Raw genomic sequence first — 15,256 nt, forward strand, 5'->3', positions numbered from 1 at the left:
TTTGTAGTGATTTATGATTTGGTTAGTTTGGAAAATGGCTGTGATATATTTAGTCATAACCTCACACGTGTGTTCTAATATTTCCAGTAATAAATAATGATCTTAAATTGCCAGTCCTTACATTAACATTGTATTTTAAAATGCAAGTAGCACACTTTCATAATTCCTATAGGTGATGTATTAAACTCCTTCAAACCATGCATGGACCTAATTTTGGACTTGAGGATGGCAGTGTCTTTGGTTTTGATCAGCAGATGGGATCCTTTGGATAAGAGGGATCAAAGAAGGGATTGCCATTAAATTGCAAAATAGAATTATTTTCAGATTCACAGAAAGGGGGAAATACGTGTTTAAACTTTGCTTTGGAGTAATATTGCTTGAGAACAAAAGACTGATTTTGGAGTTAATGAAGTGAAAAATAAATAGAATTTGTTTCTTTGCCTCTAAATCAGTTACCTTTTCAGTCATTTAATTCAAGTCTTGCACTGGGTGTAAAAATAGGACTTGAATTCCTTCAAACCTAGTGAAAATACTACTGATGAGAAAGTATTAAAATACAGTTAATACAGTAACTTCTGGACACTTTAGCTAATTGGGTTGTGTTTACTATATGCAATCTGTTCCCTTCCCAATTGCTGACTGGCTTTACCACAGCCTCTGATAGCCCTGCATTGGTGCTGCACCTTGTCTCCAAAAAATCAGTGCCTAAGCATTTGTTAGTCTCAGAGAATATTATTGCCTGAAGCTGAATTTGGGACAGCCTCTTCCTTCTTGCTCTGTAGTAAGCAGATACCTTTGTTGTACTCCTGTGAAGCTGTGTCTGTACTGTTTTGCTGTAAGTATATGAGAAGATATTTTGCTCTAAGAGGCAGCAGTTCCACTTTATTTCACACTAATACGACGGCTCATTTAAAAACGTACAAAACGCTAGAAAAATAAAGCTCACATTAATCTAGTGGAGTCTCAAATGCTGCCTTCTTATGCCATATCACAGCTTTTGCTAAATACCAGCATTTAAGGCCCTGTCAGCATGTGCTGCCTGCTGGGATGTCAGGTTTGGAGCCCGTGTTTTCACCTGTTATATAATGGCATGTAATTTTAACAGCTGAGTTTATGTAACTGTCAGGAAGCGTGTGTGAGCACTGTCATCTGATTCCATTGCACTGGGGCTGCAATACTTGGGAAAGGAGTATTTGCACACATTCCACTGCTGTTAAACACGTCTGATTTCAGCAAAGATAGCTGATTTTGTGGCTTTGAAACCTAAATAAAAGCCATGAATGGATTACAAAGGAAAAGTGAAGGAATACCAGCAGATGCTGGTGAGTCTGCAGTAGATGTATAAGGAGGAGAGAGGAATTGCAGATGGTTCCATCTGTGCTCAGTGTCCCACTGAAGAGAGCAGTCTGAGCATTGCTCCTAAAAGTCAGCTCCAGTCTGAACGTTCCTCCTGAAAGTGAGGAGGAGCTGACGTTTTCCTTGGGTTGCTGTCGAATATCTGGGGGGGATTTTCAGTTTTTTCTGAGCTTGCCTGACTTTGTAAAGGCAGGAATGGAGCTGCAGCCCTGTGCTCTGCTCTCACAGTGGGTCTGCCCCATTCCCTCAGGCACTGATTGTGTCCCATCCACTGCTGCATTCCCAAACTTGCCTTGGCAGTGTCACTCCAGTGCCCTGTTCCCACAGACCTCCCAGGACTCTGCAGAAACTACCAACTTCTGGGTTGTTCTTTCCTGCCTGCTTTAAAATTCTGTCTCGATCTTCACACATTAAAACACTTTTTATTGAAATATTTGCAGAGATTTTATGTTTGTTTACGTAAACATGAAACAAAGGTGGGATGATGCAATGGATTCTGCTCATTTCTGTAGATGTGGGTGTCCTTTGCTCACCTCTGCCAAAGCTGATGGAATTCCACAAGGATCTTGAGGCTTGCCCCTCTTTCTGGTTGGGGTATTTCATGTGACATAAGTGGGGTAGATTTGATCCATCTGGACCATGAAGAATTCCATGCAGTACCATTTGGGAAAATGATTGATAAAGCTGGAAAAGAAAAAATAGATTTGAGCTGCTTAAGAATCAACAGTGATGTGGATGGAAATGTGATAGCAGGGAGCTACTAGTGATGTTTGAGAGTGATTCTTGGTCTTAATCTTGTTTAATGCTTTTACAAGCAATTCTGGAACAAAGAGTACACTAAAAACTCTGATGTTGTAAAGTTGGAACACTGAAGATATGTAGCAGAATTAGGTGTCCTTGAAAGCCACAGTAAGGGAAATGGGATGAGTTTCATTAGAAAAACTTCAAGATCACATATTTGGAGAATAAAATACTCTGGCCACAATTGCAAGCTTGTTAAATGAAGGGGTCTGATTGGGGTGAGGAGGATGCTGACATAATGTGCCTGTGAGTGAGGCAGATGTAGCATCGTACATCTGGGTGAGGGAAGAGGTGAGAGGGCACAAATGCTGTGGTTCAAGGCACTAGTAAACTTCCCTGCATGTGTAATTAGAGGAACTCAAACCAAAACAGGTGCAGAGGATGAATGGGGAGCCTGGCCTAGAGAGAACAGACCAAGTCTGGCTTAAGTTCACCCCGAGGCCAAGAGTTGCTGTGATTGATGTCTTGGAGGGCAGCAGAAGTAAATGACTCTCCCCCTTCTCTGCTATTTCAGCATAAGGGCAGTGCTGGTCCAGGACCAAGTCAACAGGCCATTAATAAATTTAGATGGAAACCAGAGGAAGGTTGCTGATGATCTGAGCTGGGAGACTTTTCTGTTCCTTCTGCTCTTGGAAAGGACAGCTAGATCCTAGCAAGTGTTAAAGGTGTTCCCTGCTTCAGATTTCCTCTGTTCCTTGAGAAAGCTGATTTATTCTAGGAAAACCAGAGGAGTTTAATGCTTCTGTCATGGTAACTAACTTTTCCAATAAACTGTTCCATGGAAAAGAAGTGTTTTGAGTGGTCAGTGCCTCTCCTCAGCTCTCTGCTGAGCATGAAATGCTGGGGATATTGCAGAATTGTGGGAGAAAACTGTCCATTGATCTCTCAGTGACTCTGCAGTTTTTGCTTGTGGTAAAACAGTGCTGGTGCTTGAGCTGTGGGGTGAGCAGCTTGACAAGTGGTTGAGAGATATTTCTGCCTGCTGGATGCTGCTGACAGCAAACTTTTGAAGATCATATTAATAATTTTGTTTCTTAAAACTCTGATTAGTGATGAAAGCTGAAACTTCTGACCAGATGGGACAACTGATGTGATAAGGCATTTTGTAGGAACATACTTCTCACATAATTTTTGCATTTGGAGGTTTGTGATTTCCATTCAGAACAAAGGAGCCACATTCCCAGAAGCAATTTCTCTGGCAATTAGGGCAGTTTTATGGAACTAATCTTTCACAGAAACCCCAATAGTACGTGGATAAATATTAAAATGGTTTGGTTTCCTCTTGAAAAAAGTACTTATTTTTAAGCATCCCATCTGGCTTACAAGACACTTGCTGAATAATTTCTGTCAATGTGGCTTTCATGTATTGATCTAAAAATACGAGTGCTAACAACGTCTGTGCTGTCAAGCCCTCTCTGGCTCTTGTGGTTCAGTGAATGGAGCTCGGAGCAGTGATCATTTGGCATTCCAGGATGGATTCAGCACTGTCCCTTGGGAAATGAGGATTTTCAAATGAGCTGATAGTTGCACTCAGCAAAGCGAGCTGAACAAACCACAATCTGTAGAAGTTCCATAAAGTCTGAATAAGTTCTGACTATCCAGTTGGATCTTGCACATTGAAATTATTGAAGTATCTATTACAGAGGAGAAAAAATGATGCTGCTGCTTTTCAGTGATGTGTCAGGCAGTGTTGAAATAGTTGTGTTTTCACAGTGCAGTCACTTCTGTTTGGAAAATAGTTTTAAAGATAGCCAGTTAATTTGCAAGCACTTATTTTGGAATAATACTAGAGTACTGCAAGGTGAGTTTAAAATGTATAATAATTTTTAAAGCACCTCATCTGAGAGAATTTATTGCCTGCCTTCTCTTTGGGCTTTAAAAGGCATGTGGTTGTTGATGGCCGCAGATTGTGTGCACAGTAAAGATGGCACAGCCATAACATACCCTGCTCATTAAGGGAGGCAAATTGGTTTGACTTGCCTTCATTTGCAACAAATGAGATCTCTGGATATTGCTTTTATATGACAAACCCCTGCAATTAGTGCATATGAATTTGAGCACATAATGTTAAAAGCACCAGTACTTGAAAATGGTCTCATTCCTGACCTGCTTCTCTTCTTAGTGATTGAATTGAGGGGCTGAAGTAAGACAGGTCATAAAATGGGAATTTTTAAACCTTACACCGTTTTTTTCTGTTAGCAGTAATGGCAGTATTTGCAAGCTTCATTTTCAGTTTGAGGGGGTGGTGACTTTTTGCAGGCTCTAATAACATGTTTGTGAAAACTGCATTGCTTATTTCCACGTGTTCTGTCTCATGGTGAAGCCAAGCTCATGTTTGTTAATGTCCCTAGAGCTGAATATCCAGATGTCACTTGAAAATGTGGGGGTTCCAAGTGACCACTGTGATGAAAGAATATTCCATGTCAATGGAAAACCCAACTGTCCCTCTTCAGGTTGCTTTAACCCAAAAGCAAAGACATGGAAATTCCCAATATTGCTAAAAAATTAAATTAAAGCACACACACCCCCTGAATCTGCTGTTCCTTCCTCTCTGCACCCTAAACAGAGTCATTTTCTGCATAAGTAAATTTTGGAATGCTTTAGATTTTTTGAATGAAGAGAAACACATTCCTTGCATACCTTTCATAGGCAAACTTTACCTCAGATTTAACTATAAACTTCCAGCTATAAATTGGTAACAAACTTGCAGTAACTTATTTGTGGAAGCAAAGTACTTGTACTTGATAAATCAAATACCACGAGACTTTTAAAGTTTGTAGAGGAAATTTCCATCCTGAGAGTTGAACCTCAAGGTTTCCAATGGTTGAGTTTGCCTCTGTAGCTTTTCTCAGGCACCATCAGCAATACTGTGTGTACAGCTCATCAAAATGCTTGGAACTTCTGCCCCAAGGATGGAGCAAGACAAAAAGATGCTGCCTTGGAAAATTCTTCCCTGTGTCCCAGAAGATATGTAAATGATCCCATTTCCTATAAATTACTATTGTTATCTTGCCATAGCTTTGTACAGAATATTGTAGAGTGATCAGCATTTCCAGAATTCTCAGACCAAAGTCTAGACGGACTAAGGAAATCTGTTTCTCCTTCTTCCTTTCAAAATTCTGGTTTCAAGTGAGGTTCCTGATCTCAGCTGCTGCTTTGGTCATAACAACAGGCATCTTGAAACCATTTCAATGTTTGTTTTTCTGAAATCTGGTAACTGTGTCATCAGTGCATGACTCTGCACCAGAGCAATGTTAATGCAATGTGTTCTGGGTTTTTTTCTTCCAGTGATGCTACAGCCTTTTGACTATGACCCTAATGAGAAAAGTAAACACAAGTTTATGGTTCAGTCTATGTTTGCTCCAGCTGATACTTCAGATATGGAAGCAGTAGTAAGTATTGAAATTAATTTAAATGGATTTCTTTCTAATTGTAGAATTTTATAAGTCCTTTGACTGCATTATTTAAGAGCTGTTGTCAAACCATGCTGGAATGGTTCTTGAAAGATTTTTCAGGTTTCTATCTCTGCACGACAAGGAATTTTCTGTTATTTTGAGCCCCAGGAATCCTGCACTGAAAGTTGTTGTCTGTGGTTGCTTCTTTAGGAAGCTGCTGTCACTAATGGGATGCCAAGCCATGAAACAAGTAATTGTAGTTTTTTGCAATATATCCTTCTTTAGAAAGGCCAGCTTGAACTATATATTCTAAGGATATACAGGATATATTCTGTGGCATCTTTTATATTTTATGCATCTGTTCTCGGTCTTTAGTCTTCTCTTGGGCAGCTACTTTTGCAAGATGCAAGAGGGTGATTTACAAGTATTGTGTTTTTCTTTATCCCTACCTATGTCTGCTGTGGCTTTGTAAATAAAAGGCCCTCATAGATTCTGTCCTGTGGATTACAAATGAGAGCAGTAGAAATATGTAGTAGGAGCTAGAGCAGAGAAGGACAAAAGACATAAAAATAAGATTTAAGACAACCTGGAAAGGAGTAAAGCACGATGTCAACTGCTGGCTTTCCTTTAACAGCAACATTTGCCCCCAGAAGAAGGCCCGAGGAAGCTCTCTGCAGCCTAGCTGTTGTCAGTTTTTTTGTTTTGTTTTGTTTAGTTGGAGAGAACACTCAGTTGCTATTGAAAGGAAAACGACCATTACTCTAAAAGTGTGTGCTTGACCACTACTTAAAAACAAAAACAAAAAAAACCCAAAATACTCTGCAGTAGTCTTTGCAATATGTGTCTTCTTCTGAGCAGCTTCTTAAAGCTGGGGCATTCTGCAGGTTAATAATTTCCCTTCTGAAACTGATTTATGGAACTATATTTGTTTAATGGGCTCAGAATAAGATCCAGTGGGAGAAAAAGCAATAGTAATAAAATGTCTGCATCACTAGAAAGATAAGTCAGTCTGCCTTTCTTTCGAGCTCTTTAATTTTACGAGTTACTTTATACCATGACAAATGTTATTCTGCTGGCAAAGAATGTTTTTAGTGCCTAGATGGGCCTTTCAGTTTTCCAGAGCTCTCCAGACCACTGTGATTCCTTTTCCTGTAGCACTTTGATCAGTTCTCAGTTTTGTTACAACTCTCCAGATCTCTCCCAATTCTGGATGAACAGGTGAGACCAGTTATGGGAGTACTATAAAGCTTTCAACACTTCACAGGCAGCCAAGGAGCTCGAAATAGAATTGACTTCAGCCCCAGAAGAGCTGAACTATGATTCAGCTATTTAGGATGAGTAAAATACTACTCCAGGTTGCACGGGCTTAGCTGTAATTTGTCACCTCCTTGAGATATGCTGAGGGATACCAAACTACCAGGAGGATGGGCAAAGTCAAGAGGAGCACGTGAGAACTTCAGGATATAAGTGTAGACACTTCTTGCTCTTTCTTATCACTGAGAATAAATCTGTTCACTTTAAGGTTACAGCTGATACTGAGCAAAGATTTATTACTGCTGATCCCTATTTAAAAGGTTGCAAGGAATCTTGTTTATGGCAGGTTCCCCAGCTGAAGGAGAGAAGGTGTGAGGGGAGATTGTCCCTCTGTATGTAGCACATCTGGTGCTGTTCAGACATTGATGCTGAAAAATAAGGATGTGGAAAACAAGGAGGGGGAAGAACAGTCCTGAAGTTCATTCTAGTTGGGAAGAAAAGCTAATGTGAAATTTGAAAAGTGTGAATAGGAATTCCAGTGGGCAGAGAATTGAGAACTCTGTGATTTATCTGAGGGCTTGTTATCTTTCCCTTTCCTTGAATTTACCCCTCCTTTTACTTTTTTTTTTCCCTTCTTTTTTTTAAAGCAGGCTCATAACTCCCCCCATCTCTGCTAATTACTCTGACACAGCTCCCAGTTCTCTCATAAATTACCTGTGGAAGCTTCAGACTATTTAGAATTATTTGCTCCATAGTATCTGGTTTGTTTTTATGATTCCACTCAGTTATGTTTGTGATCTCATTTTTCATCCTGTGTGTGGTTAATGGTAGTGTGATAAACACCTGTGGATTCTTTCTGAGTGAAATGATGTGATTTGTTTACATAATGCACTGCCTTTCCAATCTGCCTGGTTGTACTAACATGTTTAATATGAAATTCACTTATTCCAGTGGAAAGAAGCAAAACCAGAAGAACTCATGGATTCGAAACTTAGGTGTGTGTTTGAGCTACCAGCAGAAAATGATAAGCCTGTGAGTATTTTCAGATGCATATTGAGTGATTTAACTTAATACCAGGGTAAATCCTGTAAAATGGCATGTTTGTACAGACAGCTATATAAGCACAAGCAGAACCCTCTGTTTCACTGCCTGGATGGCATCACCCTTTAAAAACACAATGTAAACTATTAAAAATCTTGGTAATCCTTGGTGTATCTAGCAGCCAGTTTGAACTTGATAAGTGCAACAGTAGCACAAAGGAATTTTTGAGTTGATCTGTTTTCATTTAGTGAAAGGTCACAGGATAAAGAATACTTTAAAAATATTGAAGATGCTGATTGCTGGTTGTGAAGCTCAGAGTTGATATTGAGGCAGTTACAACCATCAGCAGTATAAATTTTCCTGTCCAACACTTCCTTGGTACAACTCTGATTTTGTCAGGTAAATTGATAGAAAACTGGTGAGGAGGTCAAGTGCAGTTAGGAGTTATATTAAAATTAGCAGCTATAATATTGTAGGATTCTTTCTTGTTAGGGTAATGGACATATTAATTTGTAATGCAAATATTTATTGTCCAGTATAAAACTGATAATGGATTGAATAAACTGAAAAATGCTTGCTAGTGTGCAGGTGCTAAAGGCACAGCTGTTCTACTTTGCACTGAGCAGTCTGTAATTAGGATTATGTAATTGTTTGGGTGGGGAGAGGTTGGATTTTATGAGAGACCCTTTCTAAAGTGCAGAGCATGGAGAAGATCCAAAGGCAGGAGAAAGAGCAGAGTTGGGAATTCTGAACCTTGTTTCCCAACTTGGATTGCAAATTCCTGTATCCCCACAGAACCACAGAAACAGGGAGAGGGGCCAGCCAGGAGTGGGGAGTGAAGGGGGAGGGAGCTGCAGCCCTGTCCTGGCTCCTGCAGCAGCTGCTTGTGCTGTGCCTGGGAAGGTATCAGTGGGAATCCCACTGACTGTGGGAGCTGCTTTAGGGACATTTCTGTGTCTGCAGGGCCTGAAAAGTCGAGGTCGTTCTGTCTTCACTTATTGCTGCTGATCTGGTGTTTTCTGGGATAGCAGTAAAGTTACAGAAAGCAAAATGTTGTTTATTTCTTTTGATACAGGCACGTGTCAGGTGTGCACAGACAATTTTACCTGATTCTCCTCCTATTTATCAGGTGTGTGGTGTGGTGTTAATAACTAACCAAAAATCACTCTATCCTTTTTTAACAGCATGACATAGAAATAAATAAAATTGTATCCACAACTGCAACAAAGACAGATTCCTCTGTAATGTCTAAATCATTAAGTTCTTCTTTGGATGACAATGAAGTTAAGAAAGTAATGGAAGACTATAAGAGGCTTCAAGTAGAAGTTCAGAGGTTACGGGAGGAGAATAAACAGTTTAAGGTAAAGATTGCTGTTGTTTTCTTTTCAGATTTATCCCTTTCCTGAAAAAGAAGCTTCCATCTTGAAGGTTTGGTTATTTGACCTTAGCACAATATTTTAATATTGTCTATAAAGTAAAAGATAATTCAGGTTTCTCTGTAAACTCTGAGAAGGTGCTGAAATCAATGGTTCCTTTGAAGGGAGGCACAAGTCGTGCAGTCACAGAAGGGGATTGGGTAGCAACCCAGAGGAGTGAATTCCCCCTCTTTTTTTTCTTTTCCCACCTAATTTCTCAGTCTGAATTAAGCATTCAGTGTTGGACTTGGCCCCGTTTTCCCAAACCAATGGGAGCTTGAGGGCAGTGCTGTGCAAATACTGAGTGTTTCAGTAATTGCACCTGTAATGTGCTGCTGAAATGGCCAAATTAAGACAGATGAATGGGAAATGGGCTTCCTGTCATATCCAGCATACAGCTGGGAAATCCAGTAATTGAGAAGCCTTTATCACTCTGCCCAAAAATTCTTTTTACAGTAGTTTGATTTGCTGTAAGTGTCTACTTCCATAGATCTCAGCACCAAGGAAAGTGTGGATGTTGTGACTCGTGCAGCCCAGTGAAAGGAGCTCTGTTCTCTCAGCTCTGATGCTGCTTGGCTGGCTGATGCATGGAGGGATTCTTGAAAACAGTTTTGTTTTGCACAGAAATAATATGTGTACATAACAGACGTGACCCTAACTTCTCCTTGTGTTCCTGTTCTGCCAGCAACTCAATACTTTGAGTTCTATATGATTTGATTTAATAATTTTGCAAATCAGTCTTGAATAAACACTCTACAGGAGCTATCTAGAATTGAGCTGATGTCTTACAGTAACATCCTTGATGGGTGAGCTCTTTGTTCCCTTTGTGGAGTGTTAAAAACATCTGTAAAACATCAGAAAGCAATGCTAAATCACTGCTTGCTACCAGGTGCTGTGAGTGTCAGGCTGGAGTCACTGTCAGAAAGAAATTCAAATATTTCAAATGAAAATTTGTTGTTTCTATACAAGGTGTGTTGTATGTGAACATTTTATTGCTTACAAATGTCAGTTGTCCCCATTCAGAATTAGAGCAGCACTGAGGTATTGGGTAGCCTGTGGCTTTCAATGAGTTAATTAATAAAAAATAAGTTCACCTTCAGATCATGTAGGTGCCCCTTTAAATTTAAAAGTGAGAAACACTGACATATCCTGAGTCCTTTGAACTTCACTTATCTGACAATTTTTGAGGCTGCAGTAACTTTCATTTCAGTTTAGTTTCTTGAGTATTTTTTTAAGCATAAACTGGAGACTTTTGCTTTGGTACCTTATACTTTTGCACTATAATACTGTGTCACATTAAAAAGTCTAACACTGTTGCTTCAGCTGGACATAAATTAAGTCACAAAAGACTCATTTGCCCCTCTCCTGAAGTGCTCTGAGTGTGTGTGTGTGACTGGAGTGTGCTAACACACAGCTCAGAGAGAGCTGAGGGGAGCATCATCCCCACTGAAAATGAGAATATCTGTTTGTTTTATCTGTTGTCTCATCTTTAAATCAGGTGAGCAGCCTGATTTATCAAGAAACTATCCTAATTATTGCCATGAGGTTCATGTCGAAGTGTCAGCATTGATATAAAGGGGGAAAGTGGTTTCCCTTCAGGGGCTGGGAAGATGTGTTGTGACATCTGACATTGTGGGGAAAGAGGAGTGTGACTGCCATGCCTTGTGAAAAACGTGCACCTTCATGGCATTTCCTCCATCATTTTTCTGAAGTTCTGGAGCTGTCTCTAGACTCCACAGGAGTTCTTGCAGTTCCTCCCCCTCCCTTAGCAGGACATGAGTGTGTGCCTTTCCCCTGCTGCCTCCCTACCCTTCCTTCTCAGGATTAATTCAGGAAACTCAGCTCTAACTTAGCTGTAAATTCACTTTCACCCGTTCTATAACACCCACCTAAATAAATATGGGAAGGGTGAATATTTAAAGCATTTTTTGATGGAAATAATCAATATGTGTTCCTTTAGGAAGAAGATGGACTGCGGATGAGGAAGGTACCCCAGACAAACAACCCAATATCTCCTTCTGCAGCTGCTGTCAAGGATGAAGGGCTCAGCTCCAGACTACTTGCTTTGGTGGTTTTGTTCTTTGTCTTTGGTGTAATTATAGGAAAAATAGCCTTGTAGAGGCAGCATGCTGGAAATTGTAAATTGGTTTGATGGTTCTGCCATATCATTGGATTAAATTTATTCATAACAATGTTTAAAAAAAAAAAATTAATGTATGACATCTCACAGGTCTTGCCTTTAAATTACCCCTGCACAAATACTATGTAACATAATCTAGAAAGTTCAAAATGTAAGGTGAGGGAATGAATGAAAGAGAATATGCTTCAGTGATGAAGGGGGGAGAAAATCCTGATTTAACACTACAATGGAATATTGTATATGTCATTTTAAACATTCTTAGACCCTGGTACATGTTGCTGGATTACCTCTTTTTAAAAAAAAAAAAGAAAAAAAAAAGGAAAACTAGAAAAACCTCTTCCTCCACTGCTGGAGCTGGCCCTAGGGATGTTTGGAGCTGGGTTAGGCAGGAGGAGTTGATAACTTCTGTAAAATATGTTAATCCACCATTCTGCTCATGAATTTAACAGTTTCTGTCAGTGTCTTCAACTCTGTGCAAGTTACCAATTTCTCGGCACTTAAATGAGTAGTGGGGAGCTGCAAAGACTTGTCTGTGGCAGCACTGAGGGAGCTGGGCAGCACCAAGGGGCTCGTTCAGAATAAAGGTCAATGCCTTGTTCTCACCAAGGGACCAAGCTACATTGCTGTTGGTTCATTTAGTTGAATTAAGATGTTATTCAGAGATGTTTAATGCATATTTGACTTATTTAATGTATTTCATCTCATGTTTCCTTATTGTCACGGGATTGACTAATACTTTGTGGTATGAAAAGGCACCTGCTCAAAGCCAGTGACAAGAACTAAAACTTTGCTGCTGTAGTGGTGCAAGATTCTTCTGCCTCCTGGTGTTTTGGGCACTACACAATTGTTGGGAGTTTTGATCATCTGAGCATTGGGGAAACAGTGGTCAGGAAACTGTTTTTGTATGTAAATAAGCCTATCTAGGGGAGAAACAAAATTATTAGTAGTAAACTAGTCCTATGCCGTAAAAAGACCAATCTTGTTTGACTATGTAGCATCTTAAAAAAGAAAAAAAAAAAAAAAGAAAAGAAAAATTAAATAAAGCCCCCAAATTAATGTTTCCTTTGTTACTTTTGTCCTGTTCTCACAGTTTTAGAGATGGGGAGGAAACAGTGTTCTCTTGTCAGCTTTGTTCATGGCATAAGGAAATTTGCAGTCATACTTCAGGGTGAATTTCTATTTCCAGACTAACTTAAAATTCAAACCAAACCACCCCAGCGTGATCCTGACACACAAAAGTTGTTCAAGAGTTCAGACACTTGACAGCACCTTTAAAATAAGATGATTTTATTTCTAAGCTTCCTTTTACTACAAGGTGCATACAGAAAGAGTGTTTAAGCATGATGGATTCAGTAGATGAAACAGTTTTTGAGCAGGTAAATTCACATCTATTCTTAAATGGTAGACCCAAAAACATTCAGTGACAAAATTTTTTTGAAGCATATTACAAGATGAAGCTGAGTCTTTTAAAAATGACTTCTGTCATTCCTTCCCTATTCCTGGGATTCTGAGAAAGCTGTTGGGGCTGCAGCCTGTCTGCTGCACTCCTTGTCTCTTTTGTTTGTCCCACTCGTGTCTCAAGGGCTTCCTCCTCTGCAAGTGCAAATAAGTGAAATTTTATGTGAGGCTTAATAAGAAAATAGGTGGAAAAACCCCCCTGTAACTGGTGTGTTCAGCTTATGGACACGAGTCTGGAAGTATTTGTAGGAGATTCAAGAGAAAGGAGAGGTGTATTTTTAGCATTTTAAAGTGCTGGTGCCTTGTCTGCTCAGAGGGAAGGGACAGAGCCATTGCAGCCTGGCTGCAAAGGGCTGGGCAGATGAGCTGGGAAGGACAAAGCAGGGAGTTTATGGGACAAATTGGGCAGAATTGATCAAGAAGATGATACTTCCTGGGCAGTAGAAGCTGAAGAAAAATTTCTAATGAAGCATTCTTTTCAGAAAGACAGGGTTGTGAGTGATACTGCAAAATTAATTTTCATGGCTTTGAAGAATGTATTTGAGAAAACCTTTGCTGAAGGGAGACTGAGATATGAAGTAGATTTTTTTTAAGTGGCTGTAAATATCTTGTTCTCTTATCAGAAATTTCTGGTTCACTTTGAAAAAAATAAGTTTTTTTGAGAGTCCTTTGTTGTGCTTAAAAACAGCCTAAAAAGACGTTGGTTTAAAAAAAAAATCACTATCTTTGCAGGATAAAGGGGGAGGATTGAAGGTTTAAACTGGTCTCCTGTGAGGATATCTGGGATAATGTTCCAGGCAGGTTTTACTCTGTGTAAAGCTACCACAGCTGCCTTTGCTGGCCCAGGGCAGAGGCAGCAGCAGCTCTGTCCTCCCCCAGTGCTCAGCAGTCACTTCTTGCTGGTCTGTGCCAGCCTGGAACTGTAGATGGTTCATGAGCAAAGTTGTTCGTGGTGTTTGCACTCCAGGATCATAAAGAGGTCCCAGAAAATCCTCTCATGCTTTTCCACATTGCCTTCAGACACTGATCAAGGAGACCAGGAGAGGATTTCAGTGTTGGTAACATCTGTAGCCTGCAGCTGGGCTGCCCCACACCATCGGTCCTAAACAAGACTCTTAAATTAACTGCTTGTATTTTAGAATTTAACAAAATCCTGAGCTTTTCCCTCACCATTTTTGACAAGAGCCTGAACACAATAGCCCTGGATTGTCTGGGTAATGCTTTGCTTTGCTGAGCTTGAAATAAAGTGACAGATCAGGGGAATTCTCACTCCTTGTTTGACCAAACCCTTCTTTCATAGGCAGTAGAGAGAAATCTTAAGGATTTTTTTTCTTCCAAGGTTCCTGAAAGGCCAGTTTCTAGATAGAGTGCAAATATAGATTGGATGGATATTCTTGAGCCACCTGGCTCTTTTTGTAAGTTGTTCCTTTCATGACAACACAAGAGCAAATGTTCTCATGAAGTATTCACAGCAAGTGAATTATTCTGAAGGACATTGTACATCTTAGGAAGTTGTGCACAAAATGTAGAGTTTCTAAATAAGATTATTGTCTGGGGTCCTCACACAGCATCAGATACTAGAAACCTGTGATTGATTCATGGTAGTAGAAATCAAGTTATTACTAATCTAATTATTGTCCTTGCTGTTACTTTAAGATGACCACTTGCACATTTATTGTTGATTTTTGTAACACCCAGTAGAGGCTGCTTGGTGCACTCTTTGGGCAAGTCTGGGATAAAGATACCTGAAATGTCTTGAAGCCTAGAGCTGGGAAACGAATGGAAAATTATTTCTTTTATTTTTATGTAGTTCTCCACATCTTAAAGCAAATACTCCGTGCATGAATGATCATAACTATTGCTGTGCATTGGCAGTTGTCAGCTGGGAATGCACAGCTGGAACAGCTGCCTGTGCCAGCCAGGACCAGCTCAGGTTACTGGGGAGTAGCCTGGGGGCTGAAGAGCAAGATCATGTCATGTTGTTATGTTGAGGGGGATTGATGTACCATAATGTCATTTTCTAAAAATACAGGATTGTAAAGCTCAATGGTGGTGTTACTTTTTCCTCCTGAAATGCTGTTAGTGGGATAAAGTTGGAACTTCACTTTGCAATTCACTAGAATTTCTGTTCATCAATAAACTATGAAGGGTTTGTATCTGCTGCACATGTGAACTTGCAATTCTTGTCAGCAATTTTACATCGTGGTGTGCACAAGGAATGGATCATTTATGTTTTGACATACTTGATGTTGCATTGCCCAGTGGAAGAAAACTGTCATCCCTTTTCTTCAGAAAATGGCACTTCTGTCTTTTCAGTGGAATGTCCTTAATTTTCAGGCACAATAATGGCTTCATAGTAGTGCTCTGAAGTTTGAAACTATATTTTTCTTGCCCTG

At 39.9% G+C, this 15,256-nt stretch overlaps 1 protein-coding gene across 1 annotated transcript in view; it reads left to right on the plus strand.

The window, feature by feature from the left end:
• VAPB (VAMP associated protein B and C) overlaps nucleotides 1-12,458 on the plus strand; it is a 30,538-nt gene extending 18,080 nt beyond the window's left edge. Inside the window, exons 3-6 of the mRNA XM_014873825.2 lie at nucleotides 5,446-5,549; nucleotides 7,758-7,838; nucleotides 9,032-9,208; nucleotides 11,223-12,458. Coding sequence (XP_014729311.1) covers nucleotides 5,446-5,549; nucleotides 7,758-7,838; nucleotides 9,032-9,208; nucleotides 11,223-11,381 — 521 coding nt within the window. The 3' untranslated portion in view covers nucleotides 11,382-12,458. The remainder of the gene's footprint in view (nucleotides 1-5,445; nucleotides 5,550-7,757; nucleotides 7,839-9,031; nucleotides 9,209-11,222) is intronic.
• Nucleotides 12,459-15,256: the final 2,798 nt, after the last annotated feature.

Source organism: Sturnus vulgaris, chromosome 17 (assembly GCF_052056855.1).
Source record: "Sturnus vulgaris isolate bStuVul1 chromosome 17, bStuVul1.hap1, whole genome shotgun sequence".
Lineage (NCBI taxonomy): Eukaryota > Metazoa > Chordata > Aves > Passeriformes > Sturnidae > Sturnus > Sturnus vulgaris.